Genomic DNA, 17,171 nt, shown 5'->3' with positions numbered 1-17,171 from the left:
TTAGAGTATTAATTTGGAATAATTGAAGCAAAAACAGCTACTTTAATGAGGACATAGTAGTATCTGCAGGCACCTCCACTCATTTTAACTTTACAACTATAAGATATACAGCTTGGACATATCCTATTCAAATGTCCTGATCTTGTGTCAGTATAAAACATCAGTGTGCTTTGTATCTGCACAGTCTATATTGTACTGTAAAGGTAGCCCTGTTCTAGCATTCAGTGTCTTAGTACCCTATAGAGACTCCTTACTAAGCTATATAACATTTTATAATCTATAATATCCAGCCATGACCTTGTGTACAACATAGTGCATTGTTTAGAAATGTATTTGTATCTTTATTTTAACTGTATTTTGCAATGCATCTTCTCTACAAATACGTTGTAATAATGTAGCTGATGTACAAAGAAAAAACCTACACTCTTTTTTTGCTGCTATACCATTTGTGCCCTATTATGTCTTTGTTAAAACCAATGCAGTTTTCTGCTGTATTAGTCCATAAATGCCATTAAATCTATTCAATGTCCACGTAAAAGTGTATACTGCATCTTCAAATATATTGAAAATGATACCAGGATAAAAACGTGATGTTACAGATGTTATTAAAGGAAATGTCTTATTTTTTGTATAAATCTCTCATTTTCTTCCTATCACTGTTTATTCATGGTGCAGTCCCTATAATTTAATTTTGGGTGACCTCAGCTCTGCTCCCGCTCCTCCACCCATCATGTTTCTTTTTGTTTTAATCTCTCATTTGACGGTAATGAAGGGTAAACAGGCATTTCTGATTACAGTGCCGCCATGGGAGTCAGGTCCAGAAAAAAAGTGTGTGCATGTGGTGACGTATGTGTTATGAGACATAATATTGTTCCCTCTACTCCTCATCTGCACTGCTGAATCAGAGGTTTGTCAAGTACAAAGGTGTGCAGCCCAACACTGTGCGTTGTGAAAATCAATCCAGTACAGTTATCCACTGATACTTGTGTTGATTATTATTTATTCTAATTTATACTTTGGAAAGTATAACATGAATTTGGAACTCCCAAAGTTTATAAAGAAAAAAATAATTAAGGAGGAATTTCATGCAGATTATTGAAAATAGTCAAAGACCTTACAAGAAATAAAAAAATAGCTTTTTTTGGATTATAAAAAAGGTGAAGGGAAGTTTCTACAAACAAAATTTGTTTTTGTTTCTTCTATGCATTTCTTGCCCACTTGCACCAAAAAGCTATTTTTTTTATTGATTGTGAATTAATTGCATTAAAACATGAATTTAAGGTACTTGAAAGGGATAAAATAAAAACAGGATAAAATGGATAAATAAGTTTAGCAATCTAGCTGTCTTACCCCTTACCCTCAGATAGCTAGATAGTCACGATACCCATGTTAAATTTTTTTTATTGCTGTTTTTTACAAACTGTTCACACACCTGTATTGTTTAGATATTGTTAAAGTTGTAATCTGGTCTTGGCTCAAATATTAAAGGTAAAGAACTTTATTTGTCATTATACATACAAGGTGTGCAACGAAATTCCGACTGTGGCTATGACTGAGCCTGCTGCCACCTGGTCCCTAACACATATTTTTAGCAGTAGGGGAAACTGGGGAAAGCCTACACAAATACAGGGAGAACATGCAAACTTCACGCAGAAAGGCCCAGGTAAAGATCTGGGGGTTTTCTTGCTGTGAGGCAAGAGTGCTAACCTCTCACCCACCGTGCTGGGCATAGGCTAATAATGTGAGTGTATTTTGACTTTGTGTGGCATATGGCTTGTTTTTATTTACTTAGATTTACCAGACCTAGCTACAGACATGCACAATTAAAACCTTCCAGATGATCCAAAATACAGCAGCACACCTCATGTTTAATAAGCCAAAAAGGTCACACGTTACACCACTCTTTGGTTCTCTGCACTCCAGGTTCAAAACTCTGACTCTTTCCTACAGAGTTGTCAACTCAACGGCTCCTGCTTACCTAAACTCCCTCATTCTGGTCTACAATCCCTTCCACCCACTGCGCTCTGCCAACAAACAGTGTCTGAAGGTCCCATCTCCACACAAATGATACCAAGCAAAACTCCTGAGCTCAATCATCCCACTATGGTGGAACATGCTAACAAACCCTGCACGGTCAGCACCCTCACTCCCAATGTTCGAAAACTGCTGAAAACAGAATTTTTTCGCAACTTCCTATTCATTTAAATCATGAAACAGTAACACTTCTCTTAGCACTTTAATGTCTTTTTTTCGCTTTGGGTAAAAGCATCTGCTAAATTGTTAAATTTAAATGTAAATACTTGTCTACAAAGGAACTGCTTAACACCAAGTTCTTCTCTCCCTGACATCAATATTGATGTTGACAATGTTAATGATAACCATGACGAGGAGTAAATTTGCTGATAATGCCATGTTCAGTGTTCACATTTGTGTCTTAGCATCACAGAGCAGCCCTCAGATCAAAGACTGAAGACAATAACAAAAGGAGAGAATAGAAGAGGATCTAAATGCTGCTGCCAACCTGCCTGAAAGGGCATTATGCCAGTACTAAATATAGCTGCACGATTAGGGAGACAGAGGGAGAGAGAAAGAGAAAAGGACAGAGTGAGTCATACATTGTGTTACAGAAGATGTCTTCAGTCAAAAATCTTTTACTTAAAGCTCTGTGCTTGTAATAAACACATAAAACGTATCACCATTCTGAGTAACAATATAGAGACGGCAACACTATCTTTGCTCAGAGTTTCATGTGGCACTTTGGCCATTTCCCCCTCATTTTTCATGTGTATGACAACCTCACATCTCTCGATGTCTGTACCCCTCACTTCATCTATCTTTCAGTCTTTACACTTGTATGGGGACTTCCTGTATTTTTCCACCTTGCTCTCTCTGCGTCCATAGTCATGTTTTCCTATTAAATCCAGCCATGGTTTCCTCCCTTTTGTTGCAGCAGCTGTGTTTAAGCAGGTACGGGACGTTATCTGTCCTCTGAGTGTGTGTTGTTAGATGGTATCAGCATTCCTGTGTGAGACAGCGAGATAAAAGTCTGTAAGAGAGACACTGAGTTCAATATGAGCAGAGTAAAGAAGAGTCATGTGTGTGTTTGCTGAGAGGAAAGTGATTGTTTTTAACATCTCTTGTGAACACAAAGAACTTTTTTTATTTTATGTTACAAAACAAACAAACAGCGTTATCTCCAACAGAAACATGGATTTATGGGTCTCATCTGTATCAGTCCAAATGAGAGACATCAACCCTAATGAAAGATTTATAGGCATTATATGGGAAAGTGTATCTGCAATTTTAACAGATTAATAATTTAGTGCAAACTTGACCTTTATAGGGAAATATTTGCTCTTAAAAAAATCCAAATTCAAATATGCTACCTTACTGGCATGACCATGATTGATTAAATTCGATAAATATTGCCAAATCTGCAATTTTAAAATTAGTCTAATAATTCAGAATGTTCAAAATAAGGCAACAGATCTTTCACAATGCTAATAAATATTGTGCCACATTTAAAGGTAATGACTAACAACACAAGAAGTCTTTAACCATGTACCCATTGCTGCCCATTGTACTAATGGGCAGCAGTGGTTTGAGCTAAATGCCAAAGTCAACATGCTACGATGCTCATTACTAAGTTCGGAATCTTGGTGGACTGACCACATTTCCTAAGCATGAATATATAAAAAATATAAACAACATAAGCATAGATGGCATGATAAAATGATACAATCAAATGTGATGCATGAAGGGAAAAGGCTAAAATCAAAACCAAAAAGCGCAAGGAGAGTTTGAAAGATGAACTATTCCATTTTGTCCTGATAAAACCATTTTTTCAGTAAAACAGATTGAAACACCAAATGGCGTGTAAGGAGTGTTTCTGAGAAACAGATAAGGTTAGAGTGAGGTATCAAAGCTGAGGGGGAGTGTAGATGAGCTAGATGGGGTTGGTGCAGGGCATAGGGGGAGGATAGCAGACTATGTTTTTTGTGGTTAGGGTCTAGCATGTAAATAGGTGAAGGCATAGTTGTGGTCTGGCATGTTCGATCCTGTCAGTCGGAGGATGCGGGTACCCGTAGGAGTGAGAGGAGATCAGAGGGCCCGCTCAATCTTATCTCTCTCCCCATATCAAACTGTACCTGCACGTTGACTCTTCTGAGGTACCAGCCAATCAAATTTGTCTGTCTGCTCATTCCTCATCTGTTCTCATCGACTTAAAGGTTTGTTCCTCCTATATCGGCAGATGACACATCACATTTTACTTATAGGGGACACATGTCTGAAGTGACCAAATTATCTTTTTCAATAAGTTCCTAGTGTGATCCAATAGGTACACCAAATTTTGTTAACTTTAATTAACACAGTATTGCTAAAAACTCTAAACAATTGCATCCTATGATATAATATGTGGAATTCAATTGAGGTTTTTCAGATTAATGCTATGTTTTTTTGTCCTTTCGGCTCATCGTGTGAGTTCAGGGTTGCCACAGCGGATCATTGTCCGAATGTTGATTTGGCACAGTTTTTAAGCCGGATGCCCTTCCTAACGGAACCCTTCCCAATTTTTACCAGTCTTTGACCGGCACTGTGGCGCAGAAAGGTAGAGCGGTTGTCCACCAATCTCACAGTTGTTGGTTCAATCCCTGGTTCCTCCGGTCACATGTCGAAGTGTCCCCAACTTAGTTGCTCCCGGTGAGTGTTGGCCAGCTGCATAGCAGCTCCCCCATCGGTGTGTGAATGTGTTAGTGATTTTAAGTGTGAATGGGTAAATAAGAAGCAGTGTAAAGCGCTTTGAGTGCCAATAGGTAGAAAAGCGCTATATAAGTGCAGACCATTTACCACTGCACGGCTGGGCTGTTAGGGGTTCAGTGAGACTTCGACCAGAGACACTTTGACATATAGCCATGGATCAAACCACTGACCCTGTGGTTTGCAGATGACTGCCTTTACCAACTGAGCTACAGCTGCCTATTCAGATTAATCCTATCAATAACCAGATAATCAGTCCTAATACATGATTTTAGTTTGATGTCTATTTGTCTTGTTAGGGTCCTAATTATTTATTACATGGCTGGAATGTCAGAGAAGGTCAAAAGAAAAACAACATAAACCTGTTCACTTCAAGTCCACTAACATACTGAGACAAAGACTACCCTCCACCCTAGAGACCAAACACTTAAGCAGAAGAAGAGCAACGTATGGTATGCAGTCCAGTGCAGTAAAGAGTGTTCAGAGCTCTACATCTACACAAGAGGATGGCCCAGTCGAGGAGAAGCAACAGCTCAGGAAAATCAGCAGTGTACCTACACCGGAAGGATAAATGACAATTGTTTAAGGTGACAATTTACACATTTTGAATAGAGAAAACTGATGGTATGAGAAAGGAGTTCGTGAAACCATTTATGTTTACATGAAAAACCCTTTTCTTAACAGAGGAGGAGGCCTCAGGCACAACCTACCTCTGGTTTTTCATGCTGCCCTTTCATCCATCCCCAGGAAGATTAGGACCACTTCATACATCCACCGAGAGGACCGCACTTAATGACCCCTATCTAGGGGTTTAGGGGTTAGAGTTGTAATCTTTGCATCTTGATCACTCCACCTTGTTCTCACCTCAAACCATAATGAGCCTATTCAGGACAGGTTAGAGGATATAACTGGGATCGCTAGCCACTTTTTGAGACTGAAGCAATGAAAATTGTAATTTACATTTCATTAAACAGAGCAGGAAAAAATATTACTGTTGACGCAGATACATTCATCTATATAATATTATGTTAAGATTAATTAGGTAGATTTTCTCGATCTTTCCTGCTGTTTTCAAGGAAACCAAACAAGACATTTTCCCATTTCAGAGAAAGAAACGTGTTTACAATTTTGTTTTGTTGGTCATACTGTCATAAACTGGATATCAGAACAGCTGGTAAAGAGTGGACTTGTCTTTTATACAAGATATGCACGCTGGCTGGCACATATAACAAACCAAATAAAAACTGTTTCATCAGAAAATGAGCAGCAGGCAGAGTCTGGAGACCAGCTGAGATCAAAACACAGAGGCAGTCTGAACATCACAAAAGTGTACAAGAAACAACCAGACTACAATAAATCCAGGCAGATAACATGCAACCAGTCAGACAAACAAGTATGAGGAACACAAGAAAACAGGTCATCAAGTCTGGTAGATGAACATCCTTGAAGTAATATGGGAAATTACTGAAATGACTAGGGAATCTGTCACAGAACAGGTGTGGTGGAGAAGGTTTGCGGTTGATCCATGAAGAGAAGGATTTGTGGACATCTAGTGGCAACATTAGAGACTGCAAGGAGGAGAAGAGGAGACTCGACAGAACTGAGATAAATAAGAGGTCAGCAAATTACTTGAACTCCTCCACCTTTACTTTATCAGCATCAAACACCACAATAGAAGACATTTTAGACCTTTTTATTATGAATATAGTCAGTGTTTTTTATAAAATAATGCATATCTCTTATGCTCTTAACATTTTCTCAGGAAATTTAGGCCAATGCTACTGTGAATATAACTATAAATTCTGGAAAGATGTGTGCGATTTTGTCAGTTTTCATCTCAAATCTGATTTTACCCTAGAATACGAAGATATTTTTGCTTATGCAAATGTGGTAAAATAGAATGTACTATAATTTTGAATCAACTTTTTCAATGCAAATACTGTATCCACAAATGTAAATTTGAAAAGGTGAAATCTATCTTTATATCTTTCTATAAATCTGGACTCACATAAAAACCGGTTTCTCATAAAACAATGGAAAACCTCTAAAGTGTCTCTTAATATTATTTTTAAAATTATGCTACTGTAAAAATAAGTTTGGCATAGTTTTCACTGAATATACAGTTATTCTGATTAAATATCTGTTTAAATAACAAAAGATCCAATTCAAGGTTTTTGCAGTCACATCGCCCAGAAAAACATATTCCACATTTTCTGTTTCTGTTTATTGTTGCTTGATCTAATACACTCTACTGTAAATGCTACCCTGCATTCACAGTAGTGATATCCTAATCTTTATTATTATTATTCTACGTTTTATCGCAGCTATACTTTCAGCTAGAAACACCGTTAAAACTTCAGGCTAACTGGCTCTGAAGTTTGCCTAACCAGTTTAAAGAGAAGCGACATTTCGTTTCAGCTATTTCAGCAAATACAGTTAAACTTTTCCCATAACCTCTTTCACTCCATCTTTATTACAAAAAATGATTTCACTTAGGATCACTGACAATGACAACTCTACTTGCTTTTAATCCCGGTTTAGCAAGTTGATCAGCTGACATGAACGTGCGTATTAGCTGGTTCCCATGAACTGCACAGGTTGATGTAATTGTACCACAGTGTAAACAGAGACTGGTGCCCCTGGTGGTCGTGTGTTGCACATGCAGGGATATGCATTGGTAAGGTAGACGTGGCAGTGACGTAGATGCCGGAAATGACCCGGATCGGAACTTTAACTCCTGGGTTGATTAGTTTTTACCAGTAACTCCGAGAGCAGTCGAAATATGAAGTAATGCATATTCATGTAAGCCGGAACTAATCAATGTTTGACTTTTAACTACGGTTTAAACTCACGGTGTTCGTTTAGCTCGAACTTAACCAACGTAAAGCAGTAGACACCGTCCGGAAAGCCAGGTTAGCTTTTTATAGTTAACGTTAGCCCGTGGTTAGCCGGTCAGGCCGTCGTCAGCAGGGTCTTGATGGGCGGCCTTCACTCACTGAGCTGCTCCAGATATTGAATAATCTTTGTTACCTAATCGTATGTATATGTAGTTCTTCTCTGATGCTATGTGTGAATTGTAATGGTTACTTTTTTTCGATTCCTGTTTGTTATTCGGGCTTTTGTTTTAGCATTTAAGCTGTGCTAATGGTACCAGCTGCTTTTATAGCTAGCTGACGACACCACCTCATCCACCTGATCTCAGTGATCTCAGTTTTATTTGATACGTTTCAAACTGTCTTCATATGACATGACATGAAATCTTATTCAAAACCGTCCTATTATCCCGTTACGGCAGACGTGTGTCCATACGTTTATGAAGGATACCCCACCTTGGATGTGAGTCCGGTCTTCCTATTCGGCCATCCCAAACACAGCACAGAAGGAGGACCCAGTTAGTTTCTGGTCTATAGCGGGCGGTGGCCCTTTGCCGGGGGCAGGATGACGTGTCGCGACCGGACCCTCGAGTTCCAGTCCGCTTGTAAATCTCTCCAGGGCAGACAGGTATGTTGGGCCTGAACATGGGAGTTATCAACACACGTATAAAAGGATTCATGTAAAATTTGCCAACTCAGTAGCATTTATACTCAAACTACTGTGTTTTCACTGCAACATTTTGTTGACTAATTTTGGTTACTTTTGCTTTTGGTTTCTTGCTCTTTCCCATTTCTGTGTCAAGATTAGGTTTCACATATCTAACAAGCCTTTCTAAGACCTTTTTAGTACATTATAGAATGTACTTACCAATGTCATTGTTACGCACATCAGAAAATGACAGGAGACCGTTCCTTATCCCTTATATCACATTTCTAGAAGTATTCCTCAGCTTGTAAGACATGTTCCTGTTTAACGAATACAACATGAACACATTTATAGGTTATTGAACAGACCTGCAGTAGGGGCTAAAGGGCTCAGTTGTTGCCAAATGACAAATGCCCCTTGAGGAAGCAACATCATCCCAACAGAAAAGTCAAAAGATTAAATATTTAAATATTAGAATGTTTACTCTGGAAGTCCCCAGCTGGTGATTTAGAGTGATTTCCAATCAGGAAATTATTCTGACATGGTTACAGTTTAGCAACGTCAACCTATTGGTTGACATAAGTTATCAAGGAGATACTGATATTGGATTATGTTTTTGACAGATGTTTAAAGTCATTTAGATGCGGTGTACCGGTGATTTACTTTATCCACCAGAGAGCACTAGCAAATTCATTCTTAATGTAGAATTAGTCAATCACTACATATATTATAGTGGACACATTTAAGGGATCCTTAGCAAAATACCTCTATTTGCCATCTTTTGAAATGGCCATATTGCCAGTTGAAGTTATCAGAAACATTATTGGGATTGACATCAGTAAATACAGCCCTATAGATCAACTATATTCACGTTACAAATGTCAGCAGTGATACCTTGAGAAATATTTTTCTTTCAAAATCAAAAGTGTATTAATAATAAAGTAATACATTTTTTGATGTAAGCAATGCCCTTTTGGAATTTATACTTAATACCTGATATTTAAAATATTTAGGTCAGCAAAAATGTGATAAATAAATTCCCTGTAGTGTGAGTCCTAAATCAAAATACAGGAGGCCAATTGTCTTTTTTGACAGTTACTCAACACCTCAATATTTTTTATTTCTCTCTCCTTGTCATACTATGTATTTTGCGCCCCTACTGCCAGAATGGAGTCCAGCCCAGTAAACCAGCTCTTAATGCGCTCAGGCAGCGCAGTGACTTTACAGTTATGGCCAAGTAAGTTCTTTATTTTTTTCAGAGTTTGTATTTGCTGAATGTACTTTATGCTGATTTTGTGTAATGTATTATTTGTATTCACAATTTACCCTGTTCATCTTTATTGCATGTGAATTACAATTTTTTGCACTTAAATATTGCATCTGGGAATACTTTGACTGTGTGACTGTGGGTTAAATGAAAAGATTTAATATAAAATAATGTCCATGACCTATTTGACTATAATTAGAGACTCACCACAGATAAAATGTATATAATACTCTTATCTAACTCCTGGTAACAATACAAACATGCACATTTTCTTCACTGCCAAATTTCATTTTTGGTTTATTGTTTCCTTGTAGGAGAATTGGAAAAGACTTAAGCAATACATTTGCCAAACTGGAAAAGCTCACTATTTGTAAGTATTTTCCTAATGTTATTTTATCTTAATTTGAGGTTTTATATGTCAAATCAGTGTGTCATATTGTCCAGATTGCTGATTCTACATGCTGTCATTTTGATGTTTCAGTGGCAAAACGAAAATCTTTATTTGATGACAAGGCAGTGGAGATTGAGGAACTAACATACATCATTAAACAAGTAAGTTCAGTAGTTAATATGTCTTGAAAAATGGTTTTGTCAATTTAAATTGGTGCAAATATCTAATAATTTGTGCTTTATTCCTGTTAATGTTTTTAGGATATAAATAGTTTGAACAAACAGATAGCACAACTACAGGACTTGGTGAGGTCCCGTGGAGCTCCAAGTGGCCGACATATCCAGACCCACTCCAACACTATAGTGGTGTCATTACAGGTATGTTCCCTAATAAGTGAATGAAATTATTTAAACCCTGGTATACTTTGCTCAATTTTATTTTTTACTTTGCTGCAACTTTTGTTGTCCACAGTCCAAACTGGCTTCAATGTCCAATGACTTCAAATCAGTCCTAGAAGTCAGAACAGAGGTGAGCAGCATGTGATCTCCTGTGTGATTCAAAAGCAGAAAGTGCTAAAAAAGATATTAAGTTGAATTGGGGACAGGTTTCACAGTCATCTTTATTTAATTAAATTTATTTTTATTTATTTATTTTTTACATTTTTTGTTTTACCTGCAGAACCTTAAGCAGCAGCGCAGCAGGAGAGAGCAGTTCTCCCAGCCTCCTGTCTCATCTTCTCCTCTAATGGCCAACAACTTCAGTAAGTCTGCCCACATTTTAGCCTCATGCTTGAAATTGCTCCATAGGATCTTTTTTTAAAGGGTCTCATATTAAAGTAACGGCATCAACAAGTTAAACGAAGCATGCTGTTGTAGTTTCACAAGGGTGTGTTCACTCTTTAATGATCTGAAAGTTTTTGCAGCAGACACATTTTGTGGTCAGTATCAACGGGCGGCAGCTTTGCATTCAAATTATAAAAGGTAACACTGTATTTCCTATCATAATGTTCTGTTTTTATTCTGTTTTCATATTGACTGTTTGCACAAAGCCAACCCTCACAAACTGTGTCCTGGTTGTCTGCAATCCTCAATAATTTGAACATATTCCAAATTTGAAGTCAGCGGTAAGGCCCACTTTTGCTCTGTTCATCTTACATCAAAATAATGCTTGCAATCGTAACAGAGTGAACACACTTCAGGTGTTTCTTTGTTTTGGCTTTAGGGCAATATTCCACGTGTCTGGCCCCTACTTATTCTACTACTTTGCTAAGCAAATAGCAAAAGTTTTGCTAAATACATTTACTGGAGACCCTGTAATTAGCACAGAGAGCAAAGATGCTGCTTGTGCATCTTTACACTGCCAGTAAAATGTTCATAAGCAGCCTTTATTTCAGCATTTTTGGCTAAATCTAAAACGTTGTGCTAATGTTTATTATTCTACAATAAAATAATGAAATAGAATTTAAAATTATGTTTCATTGGATATAACCTATAACTAATTCAAACTCAGCTTGAAAAACGTTATCATTGTAATTAGGCTCCTGTAGCAGAAAACCCAGTGTAAGGTGAAACTGTTTGACCAGTGCAGTGTATCTGACTTAAATAATTTACAATTTATGCTATTATGAGCACAATGCCAGCCAAAAATTGGATTACAGCTTTGTGAACACCCATCAATGTAACCAATGACAACACAGGATCAGTACTTTCTGTTTCTTTTACAATAATAAAGCAAACGATTCTACTTTTTAAAACGACTTATCTAATTTTTTATTTCCTAACATTTACAGTGAGTAAATTTGTTTAAGCTTAGCCACAAATGCAGTTGATACAGAAACGTTTTGACTGGCAGTGTACTTTCGAACAGTTTTTGTAATAGGGAAGTGCTCGAAGTCCTTGTCAATGATTATTACTGTATTTGGTCCTCTATAATGCAAAAATTAAAAAATATTTTAGGGAGCCGAAAAAAAGGGGCCCAGGAGCCGCATGCAGCTCGCGAGCCGTGCTATGACTACCAGGGCTATACAACCTCAAATTTAAAAGGTATTTCCCTGGAACGTTTGTCTCTCCCAGCGGGTTTAACTAGACACTGTGTGTGCCCGCTGTTCTTTCTGCTTTTCCCCTCTACCATTGAGGATTTCTTTCTGATTTCGTTGATCATATGTTTGTGTTTTGTTTGTTTGTCTCATTTCAGAGAGCTCGGTCCTGATGCAGGATGAATCTCGAAGTCTCGGGGATGTGGCCATTGATATGGACTCTCAGACCAATCCCTTGCAACTTCAGCTTATTGATGAGCAGGTAGACTATTGGTGTATATTTGTCAAAGTCAGGTAGACAGAAAAGGCTAGAGTGTTACTTGAGAGCACAGTTTGTAAGAATGCGGCTGTGTTCATATTTTTTCTAGTTTAGGACAGAAAAGTGTCCACTGCTCTTTTGCAGAAAAAATAGGTACAATGTTTTGTGAGAAATGTGATCAGGCATGTTAAAATTCCTTGTTTTAGTGCTTTATTGTGGACGCTTAAAGATCGCACTGGCTGTATCTTTACAGGACTCCTACATCCAGAGCCGAGCTGACACCATGCAGAACATTGAAAGCACCATTGTAGAACTGGGCTCTATATTCCAGCAGCTGGCTCACATGGTCAAGGAGCAAGAGGAGACCATACAAAGGTAAGATGGAGATGCAATTACAGGGATGGATGTGGGAATACAAGCAAAAAATGTATTGTGTACAATGTATGTAATGTAGGTGTAAAAAAACTAAAGAGAAACAAAGAGAAATTTAGTCCAAGTAATGTGTTTGTGATGATGATTGCGAACATGTTACTGGTTTGCTTTTTTTGTAGAATAACCGAAGACAATTAATTACTATTGTTTATATAACCAGGTGTGCCACTTCGCATAAGGTAGTGAAGATTTAAAGGGACTTAATCAATTACATTAAAGAACTGTTACATGCTAAGGAAGACATAGCTGAAACCTTTATCCTTTCTAGTAGAGTAGGCAAAGCAATGTTCTTTACATGTTTTGTTCAATGTTGAAAAGTTGGAAGATTGTCTATATGATGTAACATGCATATTTGTTTTATCCTGTCTTTCCCCAATTACAGGATCGATGCTAATGTGGAAGACACCCAACTGAATGTTGATGCCGCCCACACCGAGATCCTTAAATATTTCCAGTCAGTCTCCTCGAACCGCTGGCTGATGATTAAGATCTTTCTCGTCCTCATCATCTTCTTCATCATCTTTGTAGTTTTCTTTGCCTAAGGGAAGAGGAGTGGCTAAGGGGAGAGAAAAAGGACATCAAATGAGAGGAAGAAGCTGAAGACATATTTGACAATGTCTTTGAAGGACAAACTTCTCTATTAAAGAGATGTTTTTTGGAGACTTGGGATCCACACAGATGTATAATGACTGGTCATTTAATTCCAAGACACGGACTCTTGATCTTAATTCAACAATTCAGTGAGGAATGAAGATGTTGAACTCTTTGCCTAGAGAAGTCTACACTTTGAATAAAAAGGAATAAATTATCTAAAATCCCCACTTTGTATAGTGAGAGCAGAAAACTGCTCTATACTGTACTTTGAACAACTATTCATAAACATTTAATCAAAATGGCTATAATTTAATGGTTTGATTCTGCAAACTGTCTTTCGAATTTTATTTTCTCCTGTTCACAATCTGTACCACATTTCTTTCAAAGCCAAACAATGGAACTGGTGTTTCTACTTAAATTCTCTTTTTAGGTTACTTAATTTTTATTGGAGCATGACTCATTTATCAACAATTCTTCACCTATCACCATTCAGTTATGGAGTGAAATATTTTATCCTGTATTTGCTTGCTTTCAAAGTTCATTTGCCAAAAAGGTACTCTAGTTAAACTGTGACACAAATGAAAGACGCTGGCTGTGGTCCTGCATTTTGTGTCCTGAAGCCAGTTACAGCCATCTGAAGGGTTATTTGCTGGTATAATTCAGGCACAAGATGTACAAGAGTTTGAGTTATGTTACGACACGGTTTTAAATGAAGCTGTGTGGTTGCAGCCATTAGAATCTAAATCTTTGAGATCAGTGCTTATGAAGGGGTTTCACTGGTTGCAAAGACCCACTAATTCCCTGGAAGTGTCTGAACCTCATTGTTTTTGTTGCTTCCCCCATTTAGCTCATGTACAGGAGGTTATTTAAATGACCACAGCTTTTTAAGAAGAAAGAAAACATTCTTCCTATTTTTCCCCTGTCTGTTTTTTATCCAAATGCCTTGACTTTAATGTATAAAGTGCAAATAGTCCTGATGATGTATTGTTAAGAAACTGCATATTAATAAAATAATAATTAGATGCTGGCATTAATGGCCGAGATGTTCTTCAGCTAAGAGGATTTGTCAGCAGTGATTTTATTAGCCCTGCAAGTCTATGAGTCTAGAAGTGCTTGAACAGCTCTGCCGTTTTTATTGAGTATATTACATCACAAACATGGTGTTTTTTTATTTTTTACTACCTTTGATTTATCACAGTTACAGGCCCCAGGCAGATTTACATAAAATTGTTTTGCTTGATATAAAAGGTTCTGTCACACCTGCTACACTGCTAGACGTAAATATTTCAACTTTACCTAAATTTATAACAAGCGCAGACATGTTTGTGAAAAAGCAGTGTTTTAATCATATAGAAGTGACACACACATTGTATATTAAAACACATTTTATATTCCAGAGTTAAAAAACTTCTTATTCCTTGCTTGCAAGGATTTACCTGTTGGATACACTATGAGAGCCAGTGATTGACAACCAAACTGTGGCTACTGAATAGCCACACAAGTGGCTTGAGCTACCCCCCCCCCCCCCCATATGTACTGCAGAAGACTGCTCATCTGTCCATTACCTAACGTTATTAAAGGGACACGTATATGATACATCAAGTTCAGAATGCCCTAGCATAATTTATTTGAGTTCTGAGATAGCTAAAGCATGTGAGCTTACCATTGTAAGATATTTTATTCAACAAAATCCCAAAAGGCTCATTTCAGTTATTATCCATGCTAGTAATGTCTGCCGGTGGATCCACTTTAGTACGGACTGATAGTGAATTGACTGTCATACCATTTGTTACACACATCCCCCTATGATGAATCCATTGACTTGACTGCTTATCTCCTGCCACTATTAGATCCCCATGTGTTTTTCATTGAAATGTCTTGAGAACTATTGGATAAACTCATTTTTGATAATATGGTACACATGAACTGAATATTTGTAATGATTTTGAGAATCTTAAAATTTCTAATGTCCAACGTTAACTTCCAGCAGTTTGTTTAATGACCAAAAAGCTGCAATTCCATCAGTTTTAGCTGTACTTTGTGTTTAGTGCTAATTAACACACAATAGCACTAAACTAAGATGATGAAGGGAACATTGTACCTTCTAAGCATCAGCATATTTGCACCCATATTTTACACTAAAAAATATTTTTCCAAATTGACTTCAGACATCCATAAAGCAAAACAGTAATGCTTTAGGGACCTAAAGGATCAAACATATTCATCCCCTCTTTGACATGATGAATGTGACATTTTCTTCACATATTGTCATTTTGACCATTTATTTCCTGCTGCCAAAACTCCACCCTCTCCATGCTCCCCCTTCTCTCACCCCTGAGCACTCTGCTCGATAGGGGTGATCTCTGGCATGCTCCTGCTTCTTCCCTTCCTGGCCCTGGCCTTGATGGCCTCCTCTTCCCCATCTCCATCCTCCTCATCAGACCAATCCATCTGCTGCTGCAGATTCCCCCTGGAGCCTGTCATGCCACTGCCCTTGAAGAAATGGCCGGTGCGAAACTTTGTGCGGAAAGTGACAAAGGAGAGGCTCTTGCTGCGCTGCTGCTTCTCAAACACTGCATCTGTCTGAACATCTTCACTTCCACTGGTCTCATCCATGCAGTCATGCAGCACTGAGCGAAACAGCCGAGGAACCTCATGAACCTCTGGCTCCATCTGCGACACCAACCTTCGAAACCTACAGTGCGACAGATAAATATATATATTAGGAGCAGTTTGATCTGGAAAAATACACAGAGTAATTAACAGAATAGACAAAACAAACAAGGCCACACCAGGACAGAGGCAGACACCAGTCAAAAGAATATAGATGCCATCACAAACAAATGGGTGATGTAGTCTAGAATAGTGTGGGTGTTTGGGCCCAGCTTTTCATCTTGGGATGGGTTATTGTGAGGGCAATTAACTTTAGATCACATATTTAATGCTAAATGCCCACAATAACCCAATCTTAAATTGGTTACAGGGATTATTTAGTTATTTTTGTATTAAATCTATGTAATTCTTCAGTTTCTTATTCATATTTTATGTTCCTGCCTGTATTTCAAGCTCCTGTCTTTGTTTTAACCCACATCTCACTCTGTCTGTGTTTCAGTCAGGCTCCTACTTTTTTAGTTTCAGTTTTAGTAAGTTGTACCTTTCTCTTTCTGCTTGTGTAACACGAGTATCACTGTCTTTCTCCTGTTTTCCTAACCTGACAATCACGGGGCCACACTGTGCAGGAGGGATCTTGGCACAGAGGTCCTGCAGCTCCAGCAGGTCGTTGGGGGTCAGCTCATATGGCTGTGGGGTTGGGGGGTTGGCAAGCCAGCTATAATCAGCCGTGGAGGAGGAGCTGCGACGACGACGCCGGCCCTCGGTTGCCCGCTCCAAACGGATGCGTTCAGTGCGCTTTACCATGGCCCCCAGCTCCAACATCAGAGTGTTGGTCACCAATTCCACACTGGTGCGCTGGCCTGGAACTTTGGGCTCAATGGAGAGAACTGCAGACCATGGAAACATCTGGGAATAAAGAAAAACAATAACCTTTATAATTAGATGTGACATTCACTAAATTTAAACAATGTTCATATTAGGCAAAACAAACATTATAAAAACATATGAAGACCTTTAAAAAAATCACCTCAATAGTCAAGTCTGTAAAATAATTTTTGTGCAATTTGGATGCAGATGCAGAATGAGAAATTCTCTATAACCTTCAGAACAATCAATATCAGTAACATGACTCATAGTAGATATAAAAGCAAAGCGCTCATATCACCGATCATTATAATTCATGTTTTAAGAAGATTGTTACGCTCTTTTATTGTCCTGTTCTAACCAAGTTTATTTTCTGTCTTACCTTCATAAACTGGATTTACAAAGCAGTTGTGGATTCTTCTCTTACAGAGCTCCACGT

General features: G+C 38.1%; 2 protein-coding genes across 6 annotated transcripts; one reads left to right on the top strand and one right to left on the bottom strand.

The window, feature by feature from the left end:
* Nucleotides 1-7,426: 7,426 nt before the first annotated feature.
* On the top strand, nt 7,427-14,277 carry stx5a (syntaxin 5A). Of its 5 annotated transcripts, none has more exons than XM_067517706.1 (12): nt 7,427-7,560; nt 8,054-8,259; nt 9,444-9,514; nt 9,859-9,914; nt 10,026-10,096; nt 10,196-10,312; nt 10,407-10,463; nt 10,614-10,695; nt 11,891-11,977; nt 12,129-12,232; nt 12,483-12,604; nt 13,044-14,277. In XM_067517706.1, the coding sequence occupies exons 2-12, from the start codon at nt 8,197-8,199 to the stop codon at nt 13,201-13,203; spliced, it is 990 nt and encodes a 329-aa protein (XP_067373807.1). In that variant the 5' UTR covers nt 7,427-7,560; nt 8,054-8,196; the 3' UTR covers nt 13,204-14,277. The 5 variants fall into 5 exon arrangements, with proteins under 5 accessions (XP_067373807.1, XP_067373811.1, XP_067373810.1 ...); XM_067517709.1 differs by having other exon boundaries at nt 7,455-7,545; XM_067517707.1 differs by having other exon boundaries at nt 7,530-7,670.
* Nucleotides 14,278-14,678: 401 nt separating this feature from the next.
* On the bottom strand, nt 14,679-16,954 carry zgc:162144 (RD3 domain-containing protein). Its single transcript, XM_067517715.1, has 2 exons — nt 16,467-16,954; nt 14,679-15,950 (listed from the first exon to the last, which is right to left on the bottom strand). The coding sequence occupies exons 1-2, from the start codon at nt 16,817-16,819 to the stop codon at nt 15,584-15,586; spliced, it is 720 nt and encodes a 239-aa protein (XP_067373816.1). The 5' UTR covers nt 16,820-16,954; the 3' UTR covers nt 14,679-15,583.
* Between the last annotated feature and the right edge of the window lie 217 nt (nt 16,955-17,171).

This window comes from Channa argus, chromosome 10, assembly GCF_033026475.1.
Source record: "Channa argus isolate prfri chromosome 10, Channa argus male v1.0, whole genome shotgun sequence".
In the NCBI taxonomy this organism is placed as follows: Eukaryota; Metazoa; Chordata; class Actinopteri; order Anabantiformes; family Channidae; genus Channa; species Channa argus.
The sequence above is the reverse complement of the archived record's forward strand: the minus strand, read 5'-3'. Positions and strand labels throughout refer to the sequence as shown.